The sequence below is a fragment of the Misgurnus anguillicaudatus genome, chromosome 2, assembly GCF_027580225.2.
Source record: "Misgurnus anguillicaudatus chromosome 2, ASM2758022v2, whole genome shotgun sequence".
Lineage (NCBI taxonomy): Eukaryota > Metazoa > Chordata > Actinopteri > Cypriniformes > Cobitidae > Misgurnus > Misgurnus anguillicaudatus.
In genome coordinates this window covers 32,964,316-32,986,238 of record NC_073338.2, presented here as the reverse complement: position 1 = coordinate 32,986,238, position 21,923 = coordinate 32,964,316, and the positions used below count along the sequence as shown (strand labels likewise).

At 40.3% G+C, this 21,923-nt stretch overlaps 1 protein-coding gene across 7 annotated transcripts in view; it reads right to left on the bottom strand.

Annotated features, from left to right (window-relative positions):
- Positions 1-21,923, bottom strand: part of mpp7b (MAGUK p55 scaffold protein 7b) — a 68,508-nt gene that overhangs the window by 15,476 nt on the left and 31,109 nt on the right. For 6 of the 7 annotated variants that reach the window (XR_008643901.2, XR_008643904.2, XR_008643903.2 and 3 more), the window contains 4 exons: positions 21,702-21,866; positions 13,200-13,280; positions 8,845-8,938; positions 5,552-5,660 (listed from right to left, as the gene is read on the bottom strand). Coding sequence is in view for 2 of the 7 variants with exons in the window: in XM_055202755.2 (XP_055058730.2) it covers positions 5,552-5,660; positions 8,845-8,938; positions 13,200-13,280; positions 21,702-21,866 (449 nt within the window). In the remaining 5 variants the exon portion in view is untranslated. The remainder of the gene's footprint in view (positions 1-5,551; positions 5,661-8,844; positions 8,939-13,199; positions 13,281-21,701; positions 21,867-21,923) is intronic. The other variant, XR_008643906.2, reaches the window with a different exon arrangement.

Genomic DNA, 21,923 nt, shown 5'->3' with positions numbered 1-21,923 from the left:
TGCTCTTCATCTCTCTCTCTCATTTTTCTAAATAAATTCTGTTAACTTGCATTTGACTCCGAAGTATTTCCTGACAGATGAGCGCGCCACTAATGGAGTCAGCAAGTTTGGAGAGTCAGGAGGTGCAGACCGCCCTTCACCAGCAGGGGGCGGTCATTGAACAACACTCTTCATTATTGACTGCTGCGGCCAGAGATTTCAGCATTTTGTCTGAGCAATTTAAGGAACTCAGTAATCGGTTGGACCAAGTGGCACCGAACAGGGAATCTCCTGCTACACCCAGAGGAGCTGATTCGACTGAACGGGAGCCACACACGGCAACACCTCCTACCTACAACGGCGATCCCAACACCTGCCGATCCTTTTTGCAACAGTGCTCTCTCGTCTTTTCACTTCAACCCCGTCGATTTGCTTCACCCACTTCCAAGGTGGCTTACGTTCTGACATTACTCACGGGAAGAGCCAGAGACTGGGGTATGGCTGCCTGGGGAGCTAAGGCTTCATTTACATTATCTTTTGAGGCTCTACAGGAGGAGATGTTGAAGTTATTTGATCGCTCACTCAGGGGAGATTTGGCAGCGGCTGAATTGGTGAGATTACGTCAACGTAATGACTCAGTTACTGACTTTGCTATCAGATTTAAGACTCTCGCTATTTGCTGCAACTGGAATGACGCGGCATTAAGAGCTCAATTCCTCGAGGGTCTCACACCGGCGATTCAAGACGAGATTGCACTGAGAGAGCCACCCACGTCACTAGAAGCCGCTATCGATTTGGCTCTGCGGGTTGAGTCTCGCCATCGGCAGAGAGATCTGCGTCGTTCATTTCGCCATCTGATGTCGGAACCAGGGGAGATGGTCTCGGAAACGCCCACCGAGGAGCCTATGCAAATGGGCAAGTTTCGTATCTCTGCTGGTGAGAGAAGTCGTCGTTTGTCTAATGGTCTCTGCTTATATTGTGGCAAGTCGGGGCATCTGGCAGCTTCATGTCCGGTAAAAGCTCACGCCCGCCGATGAACTTGGGAGTCTCGGTGGGCGCATCGTCATTTAAATCTCCCGTAAGCAGTACCACTCTTCCTGTCATTATCAATTCCTATCATTCACAGGCGTTGCTGGATTCCGGTGCGGAGGCGTGTCTTTTGGATGCTGGGTTGGCCAAGTCCTGGGGTATTCCATTCATCCCTCTTTCCTCTCCTCTGTCTGCCTGGACATTGAAGGGTCAGCATATGGCGGTGATCACGCATCGTACACCCCCTGTGAGTTTGTTTGTTTCTGGCAATCATCGTGAGGAGATTGAGTTTTACATTTTAGATGATTCACAATCACCAGTCATTTTAGGTCATGACTGGTTATCTAAACATAATCCTCACGTTGATTGGCAGAACAATGTTGTGTTATCTTGGAAGCCCTCGTGTTATGTTTCATGTCTTGGTCCTGCTCCTTCTTCTGTCTCTTGTTCTGTTTCACAGGTTCCGGCTGTCGATCTCTCAGGGGTCCCGGCGGATTACTCGGATCTGCAGCAGGTTTTCAGTAAATCCCGGGCCACTTCTCTGCCTCCTCATCGGTCGTATGATTGCGAAATCAAACTCCTTCCCAACACTTCTCCGCCTAAGGGTCGTATATTTTCCCTATCTAAACCTGAAAGAGAGGCTATGGACAAGTATATTAATGACGCTCTTAAAGCCGGTCTCATCCGCCGCTCCTCGTCTCCAGCCGGTGCTGGATTTTTCTTCGTTAAGAAGAAAGACGGGTCTCTTCGTCCGTGCATTGATTATCGAGGACTGAATGACATTACTGTTAAGAATAAGTACCCCTTGCCATTAATGTCATCAGCATTCGAGTTGTTACAGGGAGCGCGCGTTTTTACCAAGCTAGATCTGCGCAACGCTTATCACTTGGTACGTATTAAAGAGGGCGATGAGTGGAAGACAGCCTTTAATACCCCCTCGGGACACTGGGAATATTCCGTTCTGCCGTTCGGGCTTTGTAACGCTCCGGCTGTCTTTCAGACCATGGTCAATGAAGTGCTGGGTGACATGATTAACAGATTTGTCTTTGTGTATCTCGATGACATTCTCATCTTTTCTCCCTCCATGCAGATACACACTCAGCACGTTCGCATGGTTTTACAACGGCTTTTAGAGAACCAATTGTTTGTTAAGGCGGAGAAGTGCGAGTTCCACAGAAAGTCGGTTTCGTTTCTGGGTTTCGTTATTGCCGAGGGAGAGATTCGTCCCGATCCCGCTAAAGTTAAGACGGTTGCCGATTGGCCAGTACCCGACACTCGGAAAGAGCTTCAGCGATTTCTGGGGTTCGCCAATTTTTATCGGCGTTTCATCAGAAATTTTGGTCAGATCGCTAAACCTCTTACCGCTCTCACTTCACCTAACGTATGTTTCCGTTGGAATAGAGAGGCTCAGGAGGCCTTTGATGCGTTAAAGTCCCGGTTCATCTCTGCGCCTGTTCTCTCTATTCCCGATCCGGCTAAACAATTTATAGTGGAAGTGGATGCATCTGATGTCGGGGTAGGCGCCGTTTTATCTCAGCGATCGTCTATTGATGGGAAAGTACATCCGTGTGCTTTTTTCTCTCACCGGTTAAACCCAGCAGAACGTAATTACGACATAGGTAATCGGGAGCTGTTGGCGGTTAGACTCGCTTTGGGTGAATGGCGTCACTGGTTGGAGGGAACCTCGGAGCCCTTTCTGGTCTGGACGGATCATAAAAATCTTGAATACATCCGTTCGGCCAGAAGGTTAACATCTAGGCAGGCTCGTTGGGCACTCTTCTTTGATCGTTTTAACTTCACTCTCTCGTACCGGCCTGGCTCGAAGAATACTAAACCTGATGCTCTCTCCCGTCTGTTCGAGAAGTCTGATTCCGAGCGGACTGAGACCATTCTCCCGGAGGGGAGGGTGGTCGGCGCCCTCGTATGGGGAATCGAACAGCGGGTGAGAGAGGCCGGTCGGGAGGGGGAAGTTCCGGAGGGGTGTCCAGCGGGTCGCCTATGGGTTCCTGAGCGGTTACGTTCCGATGTCATCCGGTGGGGTCATGAGTCCAAGTTTGTCGGCCATCCAGGTATTCGGAGAACGTTGGCTGCCGTCCGTCAGCGTTTTTGGTGGCCTTCTATGTCCACAGACGTCAGACAGTTTGTATTAGCCTGTTCAGTTTGTGCTCGTAATAAGGCATCTAATTTACCACCCGCTGGTCTGCTTAAATCTTTGCCCGTGCCCTCCCGCCCCTGGTCTCATATAGCCCTTGATTTTGTCACTGGTTTACCGGCATCTAATGGTAACACTGTTGTTCTAACTGTGGTGGATCGCTTTTCGAAGGCGGTTCATTTTATTCCCCTGCCCAAGCTTCCTTCTGCAAAAGAGATGGCTCAGGTTTTGATTAGTCACGTCTTTCGGTTACATGGTATTCCGACTGATGTAGTGTCAGATAGGGGTCCTCAGTTCATCTCTCGTTTTTGGCAGGAGTTTTGTAGACAAATTGGCGCCACGGCCAGCTTGTCTTCTGGTTATCACCCGCAGACCAATGGGCAATGCGAACGGGCTAATCAGGATCTCGGTAGAACGCTCCGCTGTCTGTCGTCACAATATCCGAATTCCTGGTGCGATCAGCTCCCGTGGGTTGAGTATTCTCATAATTCTCTTCCCGTTACGTCTACCAATTTATCCCCGTTTGAACTTTCCATCGGTTATCAACCTCCCCTGTTTCCATCACAGGAGCCCGAGGCAGCGGTGCCGTCTGCGTTAGCTTTCGTACGTAGGTGCAGACGCACCTGGAGGAGAGCTAAGACACTGTTATTATCTAATTCCAGACGAACCAAAGCTGCAGCTGATCGTCATCGGCGACCTCCACCCCGTTACATTTGTGGTCAAAAGGTATGGCTTTCTACCAAGGATCTGTCTCTCCGTGAGCCTTCTCGTAAGCTGGCTCCGAGATTCATTGGGCCATACAGTATTTCTAAGGTCATTAATCCGGTGACGATAAAGCTTAAGTTACCCCTTTCTCTTGGTCGGGTTCACCCTGTTTTTCATGTATCCAAGGTTAAACCTGTGATGTTTGCTCGCTATAACCCTCCTGTCTCTGCCCCTAATCCCCCCGCCCCTCGTCTAGTGGATGGTGCCCCTGTCTATACTGTTAAGAGGTTACTAGATTCTCGCCGCAGGGGCAGAGGATTTCAGTATTTGGTGGATTGGGAGGGATACGGTCCGGATGAGAGGAGCTGGGTTCCGGCTCGGGATATACTGGATCCTGGGTTGATCGAGGACCTCCGTCGGCGACAGGGTGAGTCTCCCGGTCCGTCTGGTGCCGGTCGTGGAGGGGGGGCTACTGTCATGACTGCTGGGTGATCGATGGCTGTGTGTGGGATATGTGTGTGTGTGTGTTTGTTTACCTGTGGTGCCGGTTCCTCATGTGTTCACCAACTCCGCCCCCTTGTTTCGATGATTGTTCACCGGTGGTGTCTCGTTAACCTTTCCCTTTATATTGCACGTAGTCCTGTCTTTCGTTGCGCGCTCATTTGTTTGGTCACAGTCTTGTTACCCTGCCTTGTCTTGTCGGACGTATCTCTGTTCTCTCTTTAAGTTACCCCAGGTTTGGATTACGGCATCCGGAGGCGCGTCTTCGCCCGGACCGCTCGCTTGTGGATTATACTTTGCATCATTGTGGATTACATTGACTCTATTGACTGTTTGTCTTCCGGAACAACTGGTTCGCTTCGTTATCAGGCAGTACACCAGTTGTCTCTGTTTCACATCGGCTACTTCATCACCCGTGAGTGGATTATACTTTTGCACCATTGTGGATTACATTGACTCTATTGACTGTTTGTCCCTCGGAACAGCTGGTTCGCTTCGTTATTAGGCGGTATACCAGTTACTTCCGGGTGGCGACTTCAGCTTCAGGATTCTACAGTGGATTACTCCGTCAGTGAACCAGGATTTACCACCTTCCATCTTCGCCTGTCATCTGCCTTCAGGGCGGCGTGTTTCATCCCTCCGTTGTGTGGGGTGGCAGTGCTGGTGTTCACGACGGAGAGCGTGGGTGGCTCTCTCTCTCTTCAGATCAGTATTGAACATTAGTAGTGCCGGCTCACTCTTCCTGCTGTGGGCGTGCTTCATTCCCACAGTAGTGATTTCATCCAGAGTGAGTCGAGGGTGTATGCCGTGTGTGGATACCAGTGACTTTGCTCTTCATCTCTCTCTCTCATTTTTCTAAATAAATTCTGTTAACTTGCATTTGACTCCGAAGTATTTCCTGACAATATTCCAAAGTCAACAAATATGACATGTAGTATAGGGCTCCTTGGCTCTCTCAGACTCTGTTTATCCCTCTTTCCATAGTTCTCTCTCTTTCTCCTGCTCGTGGAGAAGGATCTAAATCTTGCTGTAATTGTGGTATTTGTGTTATATACTGAATGCGTGGTACTTTAATAATATGAAATGAAATATATACATTCTTCAGGTGGTTTTGCTGTTGATAACACTTGTACATGAATATCTGATCCAATGCTTTTTGGCACACATGAAATATTTTTTACTTACAAGTGGGTCCACATCGAGCAGGCACACCTTGCCCTCCGCTAGGACCCTGCGCACCGAATCCACGCTCGTACCATAGTAGTTGCCATTGTGTTCACCGTACTCCAAAAACCTAAGTAAAACATTTGAGAGAGGATTGAATGGATAATATAGAGCATTTAAAGCCTTTTAATATCTGGAGCGTTTTGGATTAGTTATAGCCAAAATAACAAAATAACTCATATATGAAATCAAGGATATTTAAACATAAATCTGTAGGTGATGTATTCCAGTTTGTTGTAGTATATCTTTGGCATGTTTTAATAATAACATGTTTTATGAAAATACATTCACTGTGTCACTTGATGTGTCTGACTCCCATAATCTCTCATTCTGGTGACATTTAGAGTAAGTTGAGTAGTATATTTCAGAGGAACATCCTTCCAGATGTTTTGGCACAGTATGTTTTTATCCAATTTCTTATGTTACACTTTGAATAGAAGCCAACGTTTTGATCATACATTTGAAGAAAGATGCCAAAACACCCAACCAGGTCTCTAAGGAACAATAAAGCATTAAAAACATCAGATGCCTTCCATAAATTAAGGGATTTATCATTTTCTCCTCCGTTATCAAGCTTGGCATAAATATAACTTGCACTGTGCACATGCATCATGTTTTATACAGTAATATCTTTTGAAAGTAAACTATATTTCTAACTTACAAGGAGAATCAGAAATGGAAAAAAATATTTACTGAAAAGTTGTGGTTTGTCGTAAACTTTCTTTCACTTTATTCTTACATTTGTATCAAGCAACATCAATGTGTTAAAATGCAGATTGAGTTCTGATGTAAGTATGATCCTCTGACTGTAACTCGGGCTTTAACATTTGGCTCCAAGGCATTTATGATAATCAAAGATGATGGTAAATCGTTAAAGTGATTCAAAAAGCAGCCTGTGTTTCCTCTCTCTAGCGCGTCTCTCTGGAAAGTCGGTCTGTCTGCTTTCTGTCATTACTGTCTCACTCTTTTTGACTTTTGTCTCTGTGTCTAACTAACAAGACAAAAAGTCATTTCAAACCACAAAGGGCTCTTAAAATATCCTTTTAGTTGAATATAATGTGACATTGTTCACAGACACATGCTTTTGAGATTTCCCCTCACTTTGAGTGAAAATGGAAGAAATAAGAGAGTATCGGTTTAGGCTGTGATCTGCGTTTTAGGCATTAACAAGGATTAAATGTGTGAGTAAAAATCCAGAATTTTTTTTAAAAACAAAAATGTGTCCCAAATCTTGTTTACATAAATTTTCTAAGTGAATAAGAATATGGGGTAACACTTTACAATAAGGTTCATTAGTTAACATTAGTTAATGTATTAACTAACATGAACAAACCATGAGCAATACATCTGTTACAGTATTTATTAATCTTTGTTAATGTTAGTTAATAGAAATAAAGCTTTATTTGCTTGTTCATGTTAGTTCACAGTGCATTAACTAATGTTAACAAAATTGTAATAAAAGTATTAGTAATTGTTGAAATTAACATTAACAAAGATGAATAAATGCTGTATAAGTGCCGTTCATTATTAGTTAATGTTAATTAATGTAGTTAACTAATGTTAACTAATGAACCTTATTGTAAAGTGTTACCGAATATGGTTATGTATTTAATAGATTTTTTGGTTACACTTTAAAATAAGGTTAATTATTTAACATTAGTTAACGACATTAGTTAACATGAACTGTACTTATACAGCATTTTTTAATCTTTGTTAATGTTAATTTCAACAATTACCTTTACTTTATTAAAATCTTGTTAATGTTAGTTAATGCACTGTGAACTAACATGAACAAGCAATTAAAAGCTTTATTTCTACTCACTAATATTAACAAAGATTAATCAATATTGTAACAAATGTTTTGCTCATGGTTTGTTCATGTTAGTTAATACATTAATTAATGTTAACTAATGAACCTTATTGTAAAGTGTTACTGATTTTTTAAAAGGTGCACTTAGTAATTTCTTCTAAACTGTTTTACACACAATAAAAGAAAGTGTAAAATAATGAAATGATATGATGGCAATCATATTAGTAGCCTTTTAAAAGCCTTTTGTTTTATTCTACATGGAGTATTTAACTTGAAATGCCAAACACCAAATATGCTTTATTTTGCATTGTTTCGGTCACCTTTGTTAGTGGATACTTAATGTATTCTCATGATATAAATGTATCATTGATACTAGCAAATTTCACTTTTTTTAATGCATGACAACTTATTTAACAATTTTTTTGAAGCAGTGTTCTCCAACATGGTGCCGCGGGCACCAGGTTGGCCGCACGGAGTCTGTGAGGTGCCCGACAAAGCACATTCTATTAAAAGCTTAATTTTTTTATTACGTATTTTTATATTAGCTTGGCTTCTTTATGTATGTTAACATTTTAAACAATAATAAAATAAAATCAGCAAGTAAAACAAAAAAGTTTTAAATAGACTATATCAAAAAAAGTAGCCCTCCAGATTGTTTTATCCATTGTGGTAGCCCTTGCTCACAAAAAGGTTGGAGACCCCTGTTTTAGCGAGTCTGTTTTTCTTGCCCTCTCTATTCCATTTTATTATTTTTAGGACTCTGTCTATGAATGTGTTACGTAAGTAAGAGTGGCGGCTCGTGACTGCTCATCCGAGGGGCGCTAATTCAAAATAAGTGTTCCTAGTGTCATGTGTGTCGCTCGTGTTTTTCAAAATATGAGTTTGTTGCATCATGTGAACCATGTGCATCACGTGTCAAAATAAATGCCTGCTGCACACGCGTCAAAACCGTTTATGTTAAGAGACGTTTACATTCACAAGATTGATTACACATGAGATTATGCAATTATCTGGCAAACGCGAGTGTCTCTTTTATCATAAACCCTTTAGACACATCTGCAGCAGGCACTTATTTTGACAAAACACGTGATGAACATAGGATCGCTTGTCGCGCAGAACACATATTTTGAAATTACGAACCACACACATGACGGGCTACATACATGTTGTGACGAAGTTCGCATCGAGGGCACTCGAAAAAAGAAGTCACCGGCCGCCCCTGGTAAGTAAAGCTATATAAACTAAGCTTTTCCTTTTTTACAAAAGGATAATTTTATTTTACATAATGAGATTATCTTTATTTTTAAACATGACTATAAACATAGTTGCTCACCGAAGAGGTTAAACAAGCAAGCAGTGCAAAACAACATAGCACACAACCCCTAAGTAGCCCTACAATAATCTCCAACATGGGTTGGGTAGTACACATGAGCCATTTGCTTACTTGTGGTTAAGAATATCTTTCTCAAATGTGTGTTTGGACACAAAGTGATACTCCACCCCATCTTTTTCTTGCCTTTTCTGCTCCCGAGTGGTATCTGTTGAAAAGAAAATGCTGGCAATATCCAAAGGCTTTAATGCAATAAAGATCCAATTTAACTAATGCACCGCTTCGTAATGTTAACGTGATGCAACGGTTTTATGTAACAGCACAGTTGCACTTTTTGGAACTGATTTTGAGTCCACTGACGTTTAACATGACGGAGGCAGTCTGGTAGCATCTGGTCCAAAACTTTCTAGGGGTTATATAGTATAAGACTTAGTTTAACCAGCCTGACTCACACAGAAAATATGTTCAGAGGTGAGCTTAAGAAGACCAGAGGAGCTCGCCACACACCCTAACTCTAATTGTCCACACATTCTCTACATACTCCAAAATAAACTATAAACTTTTACTGCCATTGCGAGGGCAACAAGTCAGGCCGATTGTGATTTCTGTATGTGGGTGTCCATTTCTTTCAACAGTGTACAGTAAATCAAACAGATTGTTTTGTTTATGGGTTCAAACTAAGTGATAAGGCAAATGACTGAACCGATCTCTAAACCTGTAAAAAATGCTGTTTTCAGACATTAAAGGTATAGCGGAAGATTTTCACGAATTTTAGAAAAAAACCCCGCCCTCTCCATTTAAAAAAAAATGCAATTGCACAACACTCTACCTGCACCCGAGAGGGAACGCCTATTAAAAGTGTGCACGAGAGAGCATGCACGAGCCTAGTTCTTCTCATGCACGCTCTGTTTACAAGTTGCTGTCGCCATCGCTCATACATTGAGATGTTTATCGTGTCTGCGCGGTTTGTGCCAGGGCTAGCATCGCTAATCATTGCTTACATCAACTTTTACTAGCATTTAAATGGATTTCTCCAAATAGCATGACAAACTTTACCTGTCGAGTAGAAACTTCGCAACTGAGGCATCAGTGGGAAGCCCAACCTGTGCTTTAGAGCACGTCAGTGTTTGAAATATTCTCCCAAAAACACTCTGGTCTTGTTTTTCTTCAGTGGCCCTTCTCTTCTTGTCATACAATTCGTAGACAATTTTTCTCTTGCGACCCTCAAACATTTTGAAAAAATACGGTGAGAACGCGAGCTTCAATGAATAGCTGAAACCATAGCTCACCACACATATACACCTGAAAGTGCGCATGTGCAGAAAGCGAACCTAGAGACGAGCACGTACGATGGCCTTACGTAAACATAATCACCAGAATGATTGACAACTGGGACGACCAATAGTCTTGATGATCCACCCAGAAAAAGAAAATCTTCCGCTATACCTTTAAACAGCAAATACAACCCATTTTAACATGTCAGCTTTGCAGTAGACTTCATATTGACCTTTAGGGTTAATAGCAGTCTTTAAAAAAACTGCTAATTCACAATAGAGTTATAAGTTGTGTTTATCTTTAGTTCATGTGTGTGTAGAGCCCGATTAATATATCGGCAGGCCGATATTAGGCTTTTTTTTCAAACTATCGGTATCGGCATTCATAATGGCCGATAAATGAATATTTTTAAAAAACGGACGAAACAGCCTTCAACCATGTTGTATCAGAACTTAACAGAATTTGTCTCCAGTCCTATTCAAAGTTATATTTATGAACCAAGTCTTTTAAAACTGGTAACTTTGATTTGGTTGTTGTTGTGTTTTTCTTCAAAGGCCTTTATGTTTCATATCTTAAGTTTGTATTTTTATACATTTTATTTTTCAGAACTTTAATATATTTTGATGTTCCTCTGTTCTGTTGTGACAATAAAAGAAACAAGTTTCTTTTTAAAATGCATTATCATATTATTTGAGTTAAAACTCATAAATAAACTACAAATAACTAATGTTAGTGAAAATCTGTAATGTTTTGTTGCGCGTTTCTGAAATAAAAAAGATGAAAAAAATATTGGCCGATATATCGGAATATCGGATTTAAAAACCAACAAACAGTTGTATCGGTATCGGCCTTCAAAATCCTTTATCGGTCGGGCTCTAATGTGTGGCTATCTGTTTTCTAACTAATTTTAGCTGAATGGCACTCACTGCTCAGACTTAATAAATCAAATAAATGCATGTCAGACGTAGTTAGACCCGAACTTTGTCTCGCCGCAGTTCAGAAGCTTGGAACACGGTCACAAATATGGCAAGCTGTTAGTTGGAGCTTCCAAAGGGGAAGAAGCAGGCAATACAGTACATCATGTTCCAACCTACAGCAGAATGTTGGTCAGTCTCCAAAACAGTGGAGAAAAGTGACACTGGTTTCTCCATCACTACATTGACAGTCTGTAAGTGTCTGAGATTACATCTGTCCACATCGCTCTCAGACAATGAGAGTGGCAGGAAATATGTTTTGAATGGGACTCGTCCTCCACTGCCAGTCTCATACAGCTTTAGGCCTCGTTGTGGAACTGCAGTGTGGAAAAATTTGATGGTCTACGTACACAGATTTGGGATCAAGGCACATTGGCCTTTCTTTACAAAAATAAACGCCTGTTGTTGATTCCTGTTTAGCTGCGTACTCGAAAGGAAGCGTTCTTGAGTTTTTAACTAAAAGTAGTGACGCTACTGGAAAAAAGTAGCATCACAGTAGTACAGCTGTTTTCAAAATTGTAAAGCTTTTCAAATAACAAGCTAGTTTTTCCAATGAATGGTGATGTAGCATGACAAAACATCACATTGCTGTCTTAGGTCATAATGTATTGTACACAGCTTTACCACATTTCCTTTCCTAAACTGTCCTTTCTCTCACATGAACAGTACTGTACAGTAGTGTTTGTTTAAAGTCTGATTCATTTAAAGGAATGGCAAGTCAAACAGTCCAGCAAATATGAATCATATTTCAGATAAATGTCTTTAAATGTCTGTACAGCATACTTTAATCTGTGTTTGTATTCAAATATTTAGTTAAATGCGAGGTGTGGCTCATTGATAAACATTTTCCTATGATTGAAAAATCATCCTACATAATGTACAGAACATTCTCTAAAAATATAATCTTCTTTATCTTTATTGATTAAGACTATGCCAAAGATTGAAGTCAATGGAAAAGCAAACTTTGATGATCCTAATCTCATAATCTGGTTATGAGACTAGCCTAGATTTCACACACAGTGTCAAATTTAGGCAGTGTGCGAATTATATTAAAAATAATGGGGGGGTCCTCTAGTTAAGCCCCCCCCAGGTCATTATAGGGTCGGCATGCTTTCACAAAGTAAAATGTGATCCTGGATCGTGTTTTGATTGGTTCTGGACAGAGGCGGTCTTAAGGACAAGTTGGGTATTTTACACCTAAAGCCCTGTTTTCAGATTGTTTATGATGAAATAGAACAGTTTTGACTGAAATTTGGACATATGATGCTGTCCCGAGAATTTTCGGGTGTTTGTTCTATCACCTCTACAATGGGTCTATAGGTCCACAGGAACAATCCTTTCTAAAATGCATTAAACTTTCATTACAAAGACTTGAAACTCACCGAGTGACACAAAAATAACTGCAAAAGATGTCTTGGGCATGTGAAAGATTAGTTACAACATTGGCTTTGATGCATTGCTAGTTTTTGTGCAGCATCAGATTTAAATGTTTGTGTAGTGCTACACTTTGTGTGTTCTCTGCTTTCCATCTTCATTTGAGTAAATTTTATTTTCGTTCTCTTTTATAGATTGAATAGGGGGGTCCCATACATACCTTCCCCTTGGGCCCCCAATTTGCTAAATCCGCCACTAGTCCTGGATCAACGTTTTAATTAAAGAAACCCCAATTTACCCTAACCATTTACCCCTCAAATTAGTGGGAAATAATAGTTTGAGAAGAATCTGTCAATTCCTCCAGAAAACAGCCTAAGGTGCACTTGAGAATTTACATTTATTTCAGACAGAAATCTTTTGGATTTGTTTATTGCGAAATTGGGACAAATAATGGACAGTATCGCTTTGTGGCAGCGCAGCACGAGAAATTTAAATTCATGTAGTATTTTAAACCAGAAGACCCCCCCTTATATTTTTCTGCTTTATAGGGGGCCCCTCGAGGCTTATAGGAGGTCCTGGACCACCCCAGCCCCCCCTCAATTCGAACACTGCATTTAGGATTATTTTGTCCCCTTACAGCATTACAGTAAGTGTTCGTTTGTAGCTTGTATCGTAGTTTGACATTGTAGGTCGTCTGTAACAACATTAATAATCTATTTCAAAATAGCTTGGAGGTGTTAGCAACAATTCAAGCAGCCACATAAGTCTTCACAAAGTCATCCCGGTTGTTCAAAACAGACAGATGTTGTCAGGTTGATTTATTGCACATATTTTATATGAACTCACGTGGCACAGTTACACTGAAGTGCTCTGGGTCAGAGAGAAGAAGTTTCCTCTTCAACTCAGTCACACCAACACCACTCGGCCCTGTGCAGCAACATGCACACAAAAAGCTGTAAAGGATGCAGTCTCAATAATTCACTCAATATCAAACACACTTATCTAAATCTCCCTTCTTACAAAATACATTTTCATCATGCCACAGTCAGTCCACTCATAATCTCTATTCAAGCATTTTCTCTTTTATGTCAAGCCCACATAACAGACCAAAAGCTTGGCTGGTTAAGTGGCACATGAGCGATTTCAGTGTAGTAACAGTTCGTAGACGGACATGTACAGTATTTAAAAGTGTACATGGACCGTCTGGGCCATGAAGTGGCCCTTTTTTCCGCATGCATCTGTTGTTTCCATCACTGGACTGTAAGCATAGGGACGATGGGGTAATGCTGTATTGATTTCAGCCTGTGGCTCCCGTCACTTGTACCCTTTCCAAAACACAGATCCTCTGTTCTGGCCCGCACACCCACAAAAGAAAAAGCCATATGCTGTAGTGAAAACTAAGAATTTGTCTGGTGCCCAATCAAAAAGACTGAATGCTTGCGCGTGCCAGCCGTGAACCGGCTGTACAGTCTGCGGGCACATCTCTAGAAACAACAAAGGACGTAGCCGCTCCACCTGCTGCATTTGGCCATCTCGGTGTTGAATGTTAGTCTATGAATTCCTGGCATTTGTATAATGCTTGAAATAACTTTGGTGAACACATACTTAGGGATGTGACACTTTAAGACTTTCACAACACAACTTACAACTACGATATTGTCACAATTTCCACTAAATAATAAAACAATACTTTCAGTCAAATTCGTCGTTAATATTGTTAAGTTTTTAATGAATTATACTCAAAAGACAAAGGTAGGGAGACATGAAGGTAGTTTGTAACCAATTTGCTCTTAAGGCAAAACCTTCACATTTAAATGACAGCAAAATTATTTATGATATTATCATGTGTGTTATATTAAAGAGCACCCATTTTCCGATTCCCAATTTTACACATCCTTTGGTGCAGGGCCGGAGTGGGACTCATTTTCAGCCCTGGAGTTTCATGCCTTAGACCGGCCCACTTTAGTTCACGACTGACTATTAAAACAATATCTTTAAACCCTCAGTAGTATAAGTCTGCAGAAGTGCACTGTTCTCTGCAGCCTTGCAATTCACTGTATTTTTCAAATATATAATTTTATATTACGAGTAAATGCAGTAAACAATTATAATTTTTGCCATAATCATGCAGCCCTATCATAAGACCATAATATGTCTAAAGTAAACTTATTCAAAAACTAAAGGAAACAAACGTGTTTGTGTTTTCCTCTATATTTCTATTTCTAAAAAATGGTGAGTCTTGAGATTAACTGTTGATAACTGTTGGGTTGATAACGTTTGGAAACCCCTGATATACAATACACAAGAAAGATTTATCAAGTATGCATTGGAAATAAATGGAAAAAAGTCTTTTAGTACTTAGATCATGTCTATTGCTAAATAACGTAGGCTAAAAAAAAGAAAACATCATGGATATACTTTTGAAACTACTTTTTTCAAATAAACTAATGAGTTTTGCATCAAATAAATGTTTGTTCCTCTTGCAATAAACGATGAATAATGACTATTCATAGAGAATTCATCTATGACTTGGATAAAAAAATACGTTTTGTAAATTCTTTTCCTTTTAGAGGCCAGCCCGTTTGTATTAAGACGCGCTCAAGTTTATTTAAAATATAATAGACGCGCGGCCGGCAAGCGCACTCAAAAGACACGCTCAAGTTTATTTAAAATATAGACGCGCGGCCGGCAAGCGCACTCAAAAGACGCGCTCAAGTTTATTTAAAATATAGACGCGCGGCCTGCAAGCGCACTCAAAAGACGCGCTCAAGTTTATTTTAAATATAGACGCGCGGCCGGCAAGCACACTCAATATAGACGCGTCTGAAACAAAACTCGTGTTCAAGTAAGCGCTTTGAAAACCAGAAGACAGCGGCACGTCCTGCGTTTCCCATGCGTTTTAGATGTCAATGAACCCTAATGCAAGAATTCTTCCAATAAGTGGTCGGGACTCGGGACACAATCAACTTGTGCATAAAGCGGCGGGGACATCTCTCACCCGCAAATACGCGTCATCCCGGTGGCATGACAACACCGGCCCTTGTGGCCAAAAAAAAAAAACAGACCGGCCCACCGGGAATCCTCCCGGTTCTCCCTATGGCCAATCCGGGCCTGCTTTGGTGGCTGTGATATGCAAGGGTACAAATCCCAACGATGATGCAAGTTTTTGTCTCCAAATTATATCTCTTATCTTGGACTACAACAAACACACGGATAGTAGGCAACAGTTTACTTCCTTGGCCTGTTGATGTCAACGCGACGGTCCGGTCATTATCATAACAGCGCATTCACACGGGGCGTCAGCGTTAACGCTTCCCATTCACTTTTAATGGGTGACGTCATGCGTTGCCGAACTGAATTGTGGATCCGTCGGCATCGCGTCACTGCCGTTGCTCGCGGCAGAAGTTGAACATTTCTCAACTTTTCAAGCGGCAACGCGTGCGTCAGCCAATCAGATCACCTTATGCAAATAACCTAGGCAGAGCCAGCCAATTACGTTTATGGAAGCCCGGAGCATGTGTAGTGGCCACTGCGATTGGCTGTTGGCCACGCTTCAGACAAGCCTTCCGTTAAGCGTTAACGCTGACGCCCCGTGTGAATGCGCCGTAATTCCTCCCGCTTCTGACTAACAGCCTGTAAGTAGTCGATGATTTCATATTTAAACATTTTACTACTGACTAAACCATGATTCAAACGCAAATTTTGAGCATACAGAGTAGCGCTTGTTGTTTGTCATTACAGACGCTAACAAAGACATCATTTTATGTTTTAGTAATCCTAACCTTACCAATTCTGTTACGTTCTGCTCAAGCATTTTCTGGATCAGATTTGGCTCGCATTGATAAGGTAGTAAAGACAATATTCCAATAAGTCCTGTCAGTATTGCATTGAGAGCCAATCTTCAAAACACGGTAAGGGGCGTCACATTTCCGGCGGACGTCAGAAGTATTCAGGCCAATCACAACATACTGGTTAGCTGGCCAATCGGAGGACACAGCGCTTTTCAGAACGATGAGCTTTGTACAAAATCAATGCGTTTCAGGAAGGCAGAGCATAGAGGAACAACAATAATGTACGGTATGTGGAAAATAATGTGTTTTTAGAACCACAAACCACGCAAACACATTGTATGACACCAAATAACGCTGTTTTTAGCAATGTAATAGGTAGGGGTGGACCCATACAATATTCGGTATCGATATTAGACTGGTTTTGGTGAAAAATGGCCGGATCGAATATTGTAGAAGTCGGGGAGTACAATCTGATCCAATACCAACACGGACTTTGTCATGGCAACTTGGGCTAAAGCGCGACTTGCTGAGCAACATGAATTTGCACAAAGTTGCACAATAAATTGTCCAAAGTTACACCATAAATTTCATTTTGAATTTTTGTGATGACTAACTAAAATGAATTTGCACAGTCATTTGTTGCACAGTAAAACGTTTTTTTTTTTGTTCTGTAGCTCTGTTTAACCTTTTGTATGGCTAACAATTGTGTTATATGCAGCTTAAAGGCGGAGTGCACAATGTTTGAAAGCCAATGTTGATATTTGAAATCAACTAAACAAACACGCCCCTACCCCAATAGAATCTGGACCTTCTTTTAAAAGACCCGCCCCACACATACGCAACCCGGCAAGGATGTCGGTTAGTAGACACGCTCCTTACTGCTGATTGGCTATAAGTGTGTTTTGGTAGTCGGCTCGTCTCCTTTTCCAAAGCGTTTTTCAAACATTGTGTACTCCGCCTTTAATTGATTAAAAGGGCGATAGAGATGGTATTGGACCGGTATCGGTATGGACAGATACTCAAGGTTGTGGTATCAGACATGAAAAAGTGTTATCGGCCCAGCCCTAGTAAAAGGAATAATTGCATTGAGGGTAAAAAATAAAATATTCAATCTTCTTGCAAGCAAACCTGTGGGCTGAAGGTCTTCGAAATATGTGAACCTGTCTATGAAATCCATGATAAAGTCTCATAAGCATTCAAGTTTGATTTCAGTCAATGATTATACATTGATTTCAATCTTTGACATGACCTCACTCTTCACATTATACAGGATGATTTTATTTAAAAATCACTTTAGCCAGGTTTTTACAGGTGGGGTCACATTTGCATGCTGTGTCTGTGGTCAGTTGCACAAACACATTAAGCAAGATACAGTTTATTATTCTTACAGAATGTTGTTTAGGCTACAGTTTTATATGGCATACACAAAAAAGCAGAAATCATAGAGTTTGTCAAATTCAATGTTAACGTTCTGCATCCGTTAACTCATATGAATGACACACATTAAAAGTGAAACTAGTAATTTGTGCAACAACCCGCTTATTATAAATCAGCAAGCCGCCTTGGTGGGCTAGAACTACATATTGTGAACAGCTTATTCACAATTATTATGTCTCATACAGTATATTCCAATATAACACATACATATTCAATAAGTCATTATTTATTATTGAAAAATACTGTTTAAGCAGTTAATAAACTCCTAACTCTTTTTGCAGCGCTGTGTGTTTGAGACAGAAACCAAAGGATACTGATGAATCGTATCAAGAATGGAAAAACTCTTCTGTTTGTTTTTTCTTCATATATCAATGGCAGACAAACCGGGTTTTGACCTTGCTGAGGTGATTTTAGTTCTTTTGAAATAAATCCATAGAGGCCTGAACATATTGGCTCTTTGGTCAGCCTCGTCAAGGCTCACTAGAAGTCCATCAGCACTGGGATGGAGATCACTGTGCTCCTGTACATTTTCTGTTGTTTGTTTCCCAATACACTTTGCCAGCTGCTGTTCTCGCCCCTAATATATCTAAAAATTAATGCTCGAAATTTACCACGGGGACACATTTTTGGCCTAGCCGTGGATAAAAAATGAAAAAACTTGAATGATCTCACACGCTTCATCGAATTTCTAAGTAGAATATCATGCATTCGAAATTATACAAACACCAGTGCAATGTTGATGTCTTGGGCATATAGTTACTACTTTTGAAACGATGGAAATTTTCTGCTGGATTTTAAAATCTAGACTCTCGTCAAGTGAGACTGATTAGAGTTTGTGCTGATGGAATATCAATGTCTTCTGATTATTGTCATTTTCTTAACTTTTGTTGCTTATAGGGTGTGGCAACAGAAGACTTAAATGACATTAATAAAATAGTGGCACCAGCTGTATGGAAACTTGACTGCCATATTCAAGCATTTCTTTCATGTTTGGAGGATAAGCACAGGCTCATTTGGAGTCTGCCTTTGGAACTGTCGTGAAGGTGAACATTCTGCAGACCCAGGTCTATAATGAAAACAGATACGTAGTCCACATAATGCAGAAACATATGTTTATTTAACTATCAAGGCCTTTTCTTTGTATCTATATATGTTTCACAGTATTAATACTAAAGAATGTCCCTAAAGGAATTGTTCACCAAACAATAAAAAATCTGTCATCATGCTTTTCTAAAGTCTTTCTTGCCGTGTTCGTTTTGTCATGACATTTTGACATGAGACATGCAAGAACCTATTAGGCTTGACGTTATTGACGTCTGTGTATACATGGTTTGATTAATAATTTGATTTAAGTGACTCTGTCATGTTCTTGGAATATAGCACTTGAGTCATTTGGATCACTTCTATGCTACCTTAATGTCCTTTTTGGAGCTTGAAAATACTGAACCCCTTGACCTTAGCACAGACCCAAGCAGCTTCCTACTTTATGTGTGAGTTTGGCCTCCAAAATGAATGACCTCATGGTTTGTTTGTGCAAGCAGCTTATAATGACGCACAGTAACGTGGGGGTCAGGACCTACTAGTGGGTAGCACAGTGGTATTTGTTGGGTCACGCAAAATCACTTGGCTGTTGGAGTAAATGACACAAAAACAGATTGTCCTATTAATGACAATGTTTCTTTAATATATATTTTGGAATTGCAATAAAACTCCAATTGAATTCATTAAACGACAATGAAAATATACACTTTGTAGTTTTTTGAAAAAATGTTGACAGTTTTGTATGCTGTTTTATTATATAGTAAATACTAATATGGGAATGTTTTTTTTACCTTTTTGCATTAGATGGATATATTTGTTCAAAAAAGTGTAATGTGTAATAAAAATACATTTAATTTGAAAAATTGAATATTCCAATACGTGTAGCCTAATCATTGTAAAATGATACCCCAATATAAAATTTCATACACCGATATATAAACTCTTTCCCCGTTATCTCGTCAATTAGCCTTTCGCAGAGCCCCACCCCCCTTAGTTACTGTTGCTACTTCCGACAAACAAATGACCAGCGTGACAGATTGCCATGAAGGAAAGCGCTATACCCGTGCATGTCAGTGACCTTTTTGGAGCAATACCTCCGCGATATCCTCCAGATCGAGGCAAAAGGGGTTACAGTATGCAGTGGAGGGATATATTCAAAATATAAAAATATGCAATGAACTAGATACGACTACTATCGAGGCTAATGCTTACCACATGACCTGTACCTCACATGCAACCAGCACAGCCTTGTGGACCAGTCATGCTCTTGCACTGCCGGGTAAGTTCTCTTTCATATGGTATGGTCTATTAATGTCTATTGTGAGTAGCTAACTTATTTTGTTAAAATACAAGGGTATGTTAGCTAGCTAAATCTACATGTGCGTCAAAGCCATTCAAAGCTAACTAACATTTCTCTGTTGTTTTGAGAATAGCCGTTTTGAGAATCATGTTTTATTTCCTTTCGTGATGAACAGAATTCACAAATAGGAAATTGCTTTGGCTTAAAAGTTGCAGAACAGATAATATAATAAATAAAATGTATAATATAATAAAGTTGCACAGCAATTACGGAATTGGGAAACTCAGGGGTAGGATTTCCGTTCATAAAATGCTACATGAAAGATAAAAACAAAATTATTTAAAGTTGCTTGTTAGGAAGCTATGTTCGACTTTGTCGTAAACTGATGAAAAATAAAGTTGGGGAGCTGAAAGTCCCAACACAACGGCAGCTAATGTAGCTAGCGTTAGCTAACATGTTAACTAATGTTGGCTAAAGAACTCATTAAACTTAGCTTAGAGTAGGTTAACCTTCTGGCAATTATATTCATGGTAATCATAACTTTGGTCCAATTTGTGTTCTTGCCTCTAGTTAGTAGATCTAGACAACATTGTAACTAGTTAGCTGTAAGCCTTACCTTTGAGGACACGTATTTATGCTTCGTAATGTTCGACACATTTAACTGGGAGTGGGGCCGTCCATTGTAGGCACCGCTCACTTTGTGTTTGTTTGTCGGACCTGCTCACATAGTAACGGTTGCTATGATGTGTGATTGGACAATTGCCGTTTTGGGGGAGGGGCCGGGGCAAATTTTTTATTTGCATAAAAAAGTGTTCGTGATGAATTTTTATGTTAATCTGCAATACCACGATTATCCAGTAGATGGAAGCGCGTGTTTACCCAATTCATGAAAAAACTGAAGCCAAAATGTTATTTACTAATTTTATATGTTTTGATAATCGTTCTGAATCTGATCTCTAACAAAATTCCTTCACAAAAATGCAATTATTTCAGCTTTTTGCAAAAAAATTTTATTTTTAAAGAAAAAAACACATATTTAAGAGTTTATAAGCAGAGAAAAACAATATAGATAGGATTAAACGTTTTTTTCTTGTTTTGTTTGTTTGTTCATTGTTTGTTTGAAAGCAGAGGGTCTGTTCTTGCACAGTGGTATAAGGTGGGTCATGCAAAACCTAACACAAAAACAGTTAGTAGATGGCTCTAATATCAGATTTTTGGAAATGCAATAAAGCCGGTGACTTCTTTTTTCAAGGGTGCTCGATGCGGAGTTCATCACAACATGTCAACCCATCATGTGTATGGTTCATTTTTTTCAAAATTTGTGTTCTGCGCACCGAGAGATGCTGTGTGCATTACGTGTCTTGTCAAAATAAGTGCCTGCTGCAGACGCGTCTAAAGGGTTTATGATAAGAGAGACGCTCGCGTTTGCCTAATACTCATATAATCTCATGCGTAATCAAAGTTTACTGTTAAGGGAGTGTCTTGAGTGTATTTTGTTTATTGTTGGTTTAAAAAGCAGAGGGTCTGTTCTTTCATTTGATATATGTTTATATATTTTTAGAAGAACATTTTCCTGGAAGGCATTTTGTGAAACTTTTCAAAAAATGGCTGGCAGGGAATGAGTTAAGTTTCACTTGCTGCACTAATTTAGTAAACACATCTTTGAGAACCTGAGCTCCAACTCAAGACATGAGAGTAAGTAAATGAGAGCAGATTTTTTTTCTTTTTTAGCTATACTGTTCCCTTTAATTACAGTGAATAAGATTAAATATTTCTCACCAGTTAGAAGCACAAGGCGATAAGGCTCCCCAGGCTCTCTGTGGTAAGGCAATACCTCCATATATATTGGTTCAGGGATACTGCCATGCCCTTCAACCATCTTCTGTCTCGCTTGTCGACTCATGCTGTTCCTTTTGCTAAACCGGAAACTTCTCCTTAAACCAGCTGTGCAAAGAAGACAACTAAATCAGTTTAACTTTATTAAAACAATATAACAATACT